Source organism: Montipora capricornis, unplaced genomic scaffold (assembly GCF_036669925.1).
Source record: "Montipora capricornis isolate CH-2021 unplaced genomic scaffold, ASM3666992v2 scaffold_98, whole genome shotgun sequence".
Lineage (NCBI taxonomy): Eukaryota > Metazoa > Cnidaria > Anthozoa > Scleractinia > Acroporidae > Montipora > Montipora capricornis.
In genome coordinates this window covers 21,273-30,000 of record NW_027180289.1, presented here as the reverse complement: position 1 = coordinate 30,000, position 8,728 = coordinate 21,273, and the positions used below count along the sequence as shown (strand labels likewise).

Below are 8,728 nucleotides of genomic sequence, written 5' to 3'. Positions count from 1 at the left end.
GGACGTCATGACGGTTGATGACGGTCGATGACGGTTGATGACGTCATGGTTATAAAAACCATAACCAAAATGGTGCTATAACACGAAAAAACTTACCTGTTACAACTGAAGCAAACGAAAGAACGATAAACAAAACTTGTTGTATGGTCAACTCCATGTGTGAAAAAAATACCTGAAATATTCAACGAAGAAAGCACTTGAGAAATGAAGATTTCTTTTTACTCTGGTCCAACCTTGATTTTGACAAACAACAACCCGCCGATCGTCATTTTAAACTTGCCACACAGAAAGGTAATGATCAACTTTTGCCAAAAAGGCAAAAAAAAAAAATGGGGGTTGGCCGTGCTCGTTTTGGAGATCATGAGGTGCACTTTTAGGAGCTTGCGTTACTTTAATCCGATCTTAGCTTACAACCGTCAGAAATAAAAAAGCTACATTAGTGAAATTTAAATCAGGTAAACGTACTCAATTCAACATAATTAATATAACTAAATAAACTTTTGCAGCTGATGTCTTTTTCTGTGGTGAAATAGACCTAGGAAAACGGTACATATTAGTCTACGAAAGAAAACTTCGGTGGCACGAAAGCATAAAAGGCGAAATATTTGTAACTTCTCACGAACAGATTTTTTTGTTTTTTGTTAAAATGGACAAAATCAGGAAAGAAAGTGATCTACGGAAAGAAAAATGGGGGTCACCGAGTATTCAAGAGAGTAAAATCGCTGCGAAGTTCTCAAGGCGATTGTCTATTCGCGCTGTCACGTCATTGCGTGACATTTCCGAGAAGACCTGGGTCTACAACTATACCATAATGCCACACGCTTTGACGTTCCATTCATGTGGAAAATGTTTGCACCTTCAGCATCGTTGTTTACCTTCGTGATCTGCGATGCATGACGTATGCGTGACATGCGCGAAAAAATGCGCAGTAGCAATGGGCGCGAACGTCCTTAAACAAGATAATTTAGCAAATAAAGAGCATATCCGAACCTTCTATGAATTCGCTGGATGACCTCAAATGCAGCGTCGTGGACATGCCGACAAGAAGCCATTTGTGAAAGATGTAGATCTTAGGGCCGTTTATACGAGAGAAAATAAGCCGCGGTTTGCTCTGGCCGCGGCTTAAATAAGACGCGAACACCCTGTATAAATGGTACAAAATCTACGTTCACGGCTTTCTCAAGCCGTGGCTTATCCTGGCCTGGGAGTTTATACTCGAATAAATAGTCCCTTTCGCGTATTATGTATGCCGCGGCCAGAGTAAGCCGCGGCTTATTTTGTCTCGTATAAACGGCCCTATTAACGGTCACACAGGGTTCCCTGTGAAACAACACGCAATGGAAAAGCGTACACTGAGTTGCCTGTTGTTCCTGTTGGCACTGATTTGGGTGGTATTGAACTGCACGGGTCCAGTTAATTTTTTCAACTGGGGGTCATTAAAGCCATGAGGGTCACCCACATGCCGCGCCAGCAGAGGCCCTTTAGCTTACACGTTCACACCTTTAATTATTTTGTAACATCCTGTCCCATTTTGAGGTCTTTTAGTTTTTTAAGCTTTGGTAATAAATTCAGTTTAAAGATAATAAAACACGTTCTTGAGTAAAATTCACTCGTTTGTTCTCAGATAAAGAAAAAAAATAACATAGCTTTTATATATATTTTGTTGTAATATTTAACTGAATATTCACATTTCATCTGTCGGGCCAGGAAGTCTTCTTTGTCGGGTTCCTGAGGACGTATCTAATTTGACTTCAGGGTGAACTATTTACAGAATCGCGAGGTTGAGCGGCCATCAGGAGCCCATCACCCGGATCCTCAGTCTCCCATATAAACCCTTCGAGACAACCTTTGCCCGTATCTTTTTATTCTTAGACGTTCGAATTCCCGCGAATGCATTATGCCGTCCAATCAGAACAAAGTTATTGTATTACGTCACAAGGAGTCACGCACCAGTAGTCGCGTTCGTCACACAAAATATTATCAGACGGTTCTAAAAATAAAAAGATATGGGCAAAGGATAGTCTGGATGGAGGTTGCGGATGATGGGCTCCTGGCGGCCATGTAATTGAAAATCTGATCATTCATGAGATACAAAAACAGACTTGGGAATTATCGCAAATCACAATGCTGACAAGCACAAAAGCAGAAGAAATGGATAATAAATATGAAGTTTAGTACTGTGAAGATTCATCTATCCGGGAATATGATAGAAGGCGAAGCATAAACTTGAATACTCCGGATATTTTGTGGACTTACTTTTCATAAGCTTTCGAGCTCTCCTGAGCTCTTGGTCACATGACTGGTGTTGTTGGTGACGTCAAGAAAGCCAAGAAAGTTGCTCGATTTCGAAACTATCTCCGGCTCAACCTCCATTGTAAACATCATGGCGTCACACCTGTCAGTCTACGCTTACACTCTACTGTACAAGGTACGAGGGCTAATAACATTTTACGCAGAGCGGAACGATCTCTTCTCGGAGTTAGGATCGGTCAAGCAGTGAGTAAGATCAGTAATTTCAAGAAAAACCTGGATGATTTTGCCAAAACGATCGACGATCGGTTACCAGGAAAACGGGAGGAAGTGACGTCATCTGTGCGGAGTGCGCAGATGTGGGAACACGATCTCACGAAGGCAAGACAGCAAAACAAATTCCAAAGACTCATCGATGTTCGAGACAAGAAAAAAGCAATCCGACAACAAGGTAAACAACAAGTTAGCCAACGAATGTATGTCAAAATGGGTTAAGAATTGCTCTGATCGTATTCTATCTGATCCTGAGCTGTCTGTTCTCAAGAAAGGACTGAACTTTGCGGTGACTCCACGTCGAGTCCCCATTGTTGACATCGTCATGGTCACTGAATCAGCATGCAGGCAACTCAACAACAGCGATTCTAACAGCCTTAGGGCCAAGGTGTTGAATTTGTTGGAACACAACGACAAGGTGAAAGACCAGAAAGTGTCAGACGAGGAGAGAAAGGCCATCGATGACCTGAAGAAGGACGACTCCATCATGATTCTGCCCGCCGACAAAGGAAGAGTCATTGTGGTATTGAACAAGGAGGAATACCACACCAAATGCCAAGCAATCCTGTCCGATACCAATACCTACAAGAAGCTTAAAGCAGACCCCACTAGCAGATACAAGAAGGAGTTCGCCACAGCCCTTAGAGACCTCAAGGACCGCAAGGTAATCGACTATGCCCTGCACTCTAAACTGTACACCACGTGTGACCAGACCACACGGTTCTGCGGTCTACCCAAGATCTACAAAGTCAACTGCCCACTACGCCCCATTGTGAGTTCGATAGGGACGATTTCATACCAAATCCCCCGCTATGTTGCCGATATCCTCTCACCCCTAGTCGGTAAAACTGAACACTACGTCAAGAACTCCAAAGCCTTCGCCGAGGAAGTGAGAACCCTGCAGGTCGCCCCAGACGAAGAACTCAGGTCTTATGATGTCTCAGCCCTTTTCACCAGCGTTCCCGTTGACAAAGCCCTTGTACTGATCCACAAGAAGCTCGAGGAGGACGACACCTTGAAGGATAGGACCCCCATGGCACCCAAGGATGTTGTTACTCTACTCAGTTTGTGTTTGAACTGTACATACTTCCTGTACCAAGGTCAGTTCTACCAACAGATCCATGGAGCTGCAATGGGGTCCCCAGTTTCCACCATTGTGTGTAATCTGTACATGGAGGACTTTGAACAGAAGGCCATCGCGACGGCCGCGCACCCCCCTACCTGGTGACGGCGGTACGTTGACGTTTCCCATACGAAACTAAAGAAGGCCTACGCCCAAGAGTTCACAGACCATCTTAACAGCATAGATGATGACATCAAGTGGATCATCGAGGGAGAAGTTGAGACCCATTCCGAAGACAACAACACGGAGAGAGCCCTTGCGTTCCTGGACACGTGGTCCGTGATCAATGAGGATGGTACCATAAAGACGAGAGTCTACAGAAAGGCCACGCACACAGACCAGTACCTCAAATTTGAGAGTAACCACCCCTTGGAACACAAGAGAGGAGTGGTTAGGACCCTGGCCCATCGCGCGGAATCCATCGTCAGTGACCTCAAGGACAGAGAGGGGGAGATTGATCATGTCAGGACTGCTCTGAGCTACAATGGTTACCCTAGTTGGCTTCTGAAAGACCCTAAATAGCCCGCTGAGGAACAACAGCCTTCAAGTCAAGCTGCGACTTTACCATCGTTCGGCACCAGCAAGAAGAAATACCCGGTCGTCATGCCGTATATCCGTGGGTTCTCTGAAGAACTGAGAAGAATCCTGAAAGGCTACAACATCCCAGCCTACTTCAAACCATCTAATACCTTACGGCAACTACTGGTCAGGCCTAAGGACAAACTGGACGAACTCCAAGTCACGGGTCCAGTTTACCATATTCCATGTGAGGATTGTCCGGCATCGTACGTAGGAGAGACAGAACGGTCGTTGAAGGCCCGATTCATGGAGCGCAGACGCCCCAGCTCCTCTGCTTCCGAGGTGTCCAGGCACATACACACTACTGAACCGGGACATTCCATCGATATTGCTAACGCAGAGATTTTGGAGGTTGAACCGAGGTGGTTTGAAAGAGGTGTGAAGGAAGCCATCCACATTCGGACTCTATGCCCTTCACTCAACAAGGACGGAGGCCGCCACAACTTGTCCCCCATCTGGACCAACCTCTTCAGGAACAGAGGGAGGGGGGCCGCTTGGAAACCTTCGAATCTCCCGCCTAATTCAGAGGATGACGTCAACAACAACACCAGTCATGTGACCAAGAGCTCAGGAGAGCTTGAAAGCTTATGAAAAGTAAGTCCACAAAAAATCCGGAGTATTCAAGTTTATGCTTCGCCTACTAAATATGAAGTTTGTTACTATCGGAATGTTTTTGGGATATATTGTCACGCAAATGATGTAATAATTCGCAAAAAGCGCGAGTATCATGTAAACAATCTTAGCAATAAATTGGAACCAGGAAGTTAAAGAAATATTGTTGGCTTCCCAAATAAATTTCATCTTAAACTACAATGACAAAATCATTTGTCAGAGAATAAAATTCCTGTGTCCTCGCGTATCGCATTTCAACGCACGTATGCAAATTTGTTACCTCATTTTCACCGTGATTCCCACGAAATTTTTTTCTTTCAAATACATTGTATTAACAATGTTGCATCTCTTATGTTCAAATAACCGCTAAAAATAACGATTTTTTAACGATCTATCCGTAGATATTTTTTCATAATTTAATATGTGTCAAAATTTGCACAACAGTCAAATCACAAAAATAGCGACGCACGCAACAAATTTAGTCGTATTCACCTCTTCGTCGAATCCTAATGCTTAACACAGGAATTTTTAGTTATTGTGGAAATCTTTCTCTATTCGTTAGCAATCACCCTGTCAAATTTCAGAGAAATCGACTGGTCCGCGAATATTTTACGAGTTTTTTTTAATGGAAGCGCAAAAGGCCACGTGGTTGTTATGCATAATAGGGGAAGTTCGGGCATAGGCAGCCCAAGTTCGCGTCACTAGAGAACGTGTAAAAATTAATTACTAGTGGGAAGATGACCTTTGAGTGCAAGTGGTATTGGGTTATTGGGTTACTTTGTATGGGAAATAAAATACCGTCGATTATGAAGCCTAAAAAAATGCTCAATTTAACATTCATTCAATAAAATGAGTAAAAATGACTCACCTCTGGTGTATTCTTGTGCCTTTTGGAGCTTATTTTACCGTTTCGGGAAGTCCGTGTTTTCAGTGTTCTAAGACAAAGTCAAGGATGCACACTAAGATTTCGACCGTTGTCAGCGCAGAGGCTGTTTGCGACTCGAAAATCCATCCCAGCCGCGATTTTTTCACGCAAAGCTAAAGCCACATCATTTGCGAACCTCCGTGAATGTTTCGTCCTCAAAAATTCCCACGCACTTGGCTGGAAATGAGCATTTTCTGCTTCGATTCCACGATAGCTGATGAATTTAACAGCTGCTGATAACCGAACAGGACACGGAGCTTGGGTCCGAGGTCAAATTAACTGCCCCCGATGAGGTACAGTCATTTCATATACAACACTTACCCCATCCACACAGTGGCTTCTCGAACAGCTCCATGCATAACGAGCCAGAGATAACCGGAAGTTAAAAAATGCGACTCACACGGTTGCTAGGGAGTGACGTCATATTCATGGTCAGGACATATCATCATGGCTGGTTTGTGGTTGTGTTGTGGTTTAAGCCCCGTAGAGTTTTCACAAGCAATTAACACTGAAAGGTACCTGGTTTTAATATGGGTGGAATTTAATGTATTGACATTTCCGGAGCTTGGATTTCACATTAACCTTGAGCAGCGCGGGAAATTGCGCTGTTTCCCTCGTCTTCAGCGAAGTTATGGAGGCCTTCTCTGAAGCGTTTGATATCTGTCGACCCAGAGAAATAGTGGTTTGTACTAAATTCGACGATATGAGGTTGTCAGCCCAGCAAATTCTTGTCGAGATCCCCGTTAGTGCAAAATTTCCCGTCCGAATTTGCCCTCGTCAAGCTTGTTGATGTAAAAGATCTCACAGTCTTGGCCATGGATCGAAGGAGTAGTAGGGGAGAGTCTGTGGCTGTGGCTTCTCTGTTTGGAGTTGTCTGTGCGGTAACTCGAAGGACCATGAAATCTAGCGAAGTTAGCTGCTACAAGCGGCTAATCGACGCTATTAATGAGCTAAAGATCGATTTGGGCCGAGCGTGAGCAGTATGTAAATTCACCGACAGGCAGTTCCGCCCAGCGAACAGACGATCATCTTGAGTTTTCAGGTTCCACTCCTAGCCTGGAATAGTCAAAACTTTTTGAGCTCGAGAGGTTACAAAAAGAAAACATCAAGCTCAAAACTGGCCTTGAAGAAGCTCTCGAACAGCTTAAATCGCTTCGCGAAGAAGCCAAAAATACCGCGCGCGCTCGGTATTTCAGAGAAAATTTAAGAGGAACCAGAGAAAATTTCAGAGGAACCAGAGGACGAGTGGACTTTTATCAGCGATGTTCGGGAGAATTACCAGCTGCCGCTGGCATAAGCTGTAGCAGATCATGTTAGTAAACCCGAAGTGGCTAAAATGCTGAACGACATTGCGAACCAAGTGACCACAAAAATGGGCCAAAGCAAGCTTTCGAGACCATGCTTGGGGATAGTGCCCTGAATTTTTTCAGTCCCTCCGTGTCTCCGATTGGACTTTGCTTTACTTCAAACTACAGTCCAGGATTCCAGATCAAGGATGGCAAACTATGCTAAACCTGACTAAGCTTGGGCGAACAGGGGTACACACAATGTATGTTGTTAAGCTCTTGTTCATCTGTTTTTCTTTTTTTTTTCTTAAAGATTGGATAAATATTAGTGGTTAAAATTATCTCATCAGAGATCAGTCGAATGTCCCATATACACCTTACCATTTCCTGAGCTTTCACATCCAAATACATAGACTAGAAAAGTTTGAGCTTTTCCACAGCTCATTACTTTTGGCTCTCAGGGTCAACTGTCAGCGCAGGTTTTTAGACAATATAGAAGAAATTATGGTAAGATACCTGCCAGACCAGAACATGATAAATTTCTTCAAGAATAGAGATGTTGTTGAGACCTACCTTTTAAATCAGATCACATTCTGTGAAGAAATGATCCAGGTAACATTTGTTCCTTTAAAGGTTAGAGTTATCAGAAGGAGCTTTACGGTATATAAACAACACACAGATTTAAACCACCTTTTTTTAAATCAGTGAATTTGCTTGTTATATACAATAATTATTTTTGTTATAGACACTATTAATCTTGATTCATAGATTTAAGCATTGTTGTATATCCTTTCTGGTTCAGCCAGGTAGGAGTCCTGGCACTGAAATGTGCCTGAGTGCTCCTGGGATATACAACAAAGATAATAATCATCTTTAGTCACAGATTTAAGCATTGTTGTATATCTTTTCTGGTTCAGCCAGTTAGAAGTTCTGGCACTGAAATGTGCCGGAGTGCTCCTGGGATATACAACAAAGATAATAATCATGTTTAGCCGTAGATTAACGCATTGTTGTATATCCTTTCTGGTTCAGCCAGGTAGGAGTCCTGGCAGTGAAATGCGCCTGAGTGCTCCTGGGATATACAACAAAGATAATAATCATGTTTAGTCACAGATTTAAGCATTGTTGTATATCCTTTCTGGTTCAGCCAGGTAGGAGTCCTGGCACTGAAATGTGCCTGAGTGCTCCTGGGTTATGCAACAAAGATAATAATCATCTTTAGTCATAGATTAACACATTGTTGTATATCCTTTCTGGTTCAGCCAGGTAGGAGTCCTGGCACTGAAATGTGCCTGAGTGCTCCTGGGATATACAGCAAAGATAATAATCATCTTTAGTCATAGATTAACACATTGTTGTATATCCTTTCTGGTTCAGCCAGGTAGGAGTCCTGGCACTGAAATGTGCCTGAGTGCTCCTGGGATATACAACAAAGATAATAATCATGTTTAGTCACAGATTTAAGCATTGTTGTATATCCTTTCTGGTTCAGCCAGGTAGGAGTCCTGGCACTGAAATGTGCCTGAGTGCTCCTGGGTTATGCAACAAAGATAATAATCATGTTCAGCCCTAGATTTAAGCATTGTTGTATATCCTTTCTGGTTCAGCCAGGTAGGAGTCCTGGCACTGAAATGTGCCTGAGTGCTCCTGGGATATACAACAAAGATAATAATCATGTTT

At 43.3% G+C, this 8,728-nt stretch overlaps 2 protein-coding genes across 2 annotated transcripts; both read left to right on the top strand.

The window, feature by feature from the left end:
* The first annotated feature begins 2,665 nt into the window (after positions 1 to 2,665).
* Positions 2,666 to 4,168, top strand: LOC138036960 (uncharacterized). The gene is made up of 2 exons (XM_068882981.1): positions 2,666 to 3,679; positions 3,788 to 4,168. The coding sequence occupies exons 1-2, from the start codon at positions 2,666 to 2,668 to the stop codon at positions 4,166 to 4,168; spliced, it is 1,395 nt and encodes a 464-aa protein (XP_068739082.1).
* Positions 4,169 to 4,249: 81 nt separating this feature from the next.
* On the top strand, positions 4,250 to 4,816 carry LOC138036959 (uncharacterized). The gene has a single exon (XM_068882980.1). The coding sequence runs from the start codon at positions 4,250 to 4,252 to the stop codon at positions 4,814 to 4,816; it is 567 nt and encodes a 188-aa protein (XP_068739081.1).
* Positions 4,817 to 8,728: the final 3,912 nt, after the last annotated feature.

Bases quoted from the DNA above. Each gene is read 5' to 3' on its own strand.
- LOC138036960 (XM_068882981.1), top strand. From the start codon at position 2,666: ATGTTCGAGACAAGAAAAAAGCAATCCGACAACAAGGTAAACAACAAG. The intron at 3,680-3,787 runs GTGTGTAATCTG...ACGAAACTAAAG, and splicing joins GGTCCCCAGTTTCCACCATT to AAGGCCTACGCCCAAGAGTT.
- LOC138036959 (XM_068882980.1), top strand. From the start codon at position 4,250: ATGCCGTATATCCGTGGGTTCTCTGAAGAACTGAGAAGAATCCTGAAA.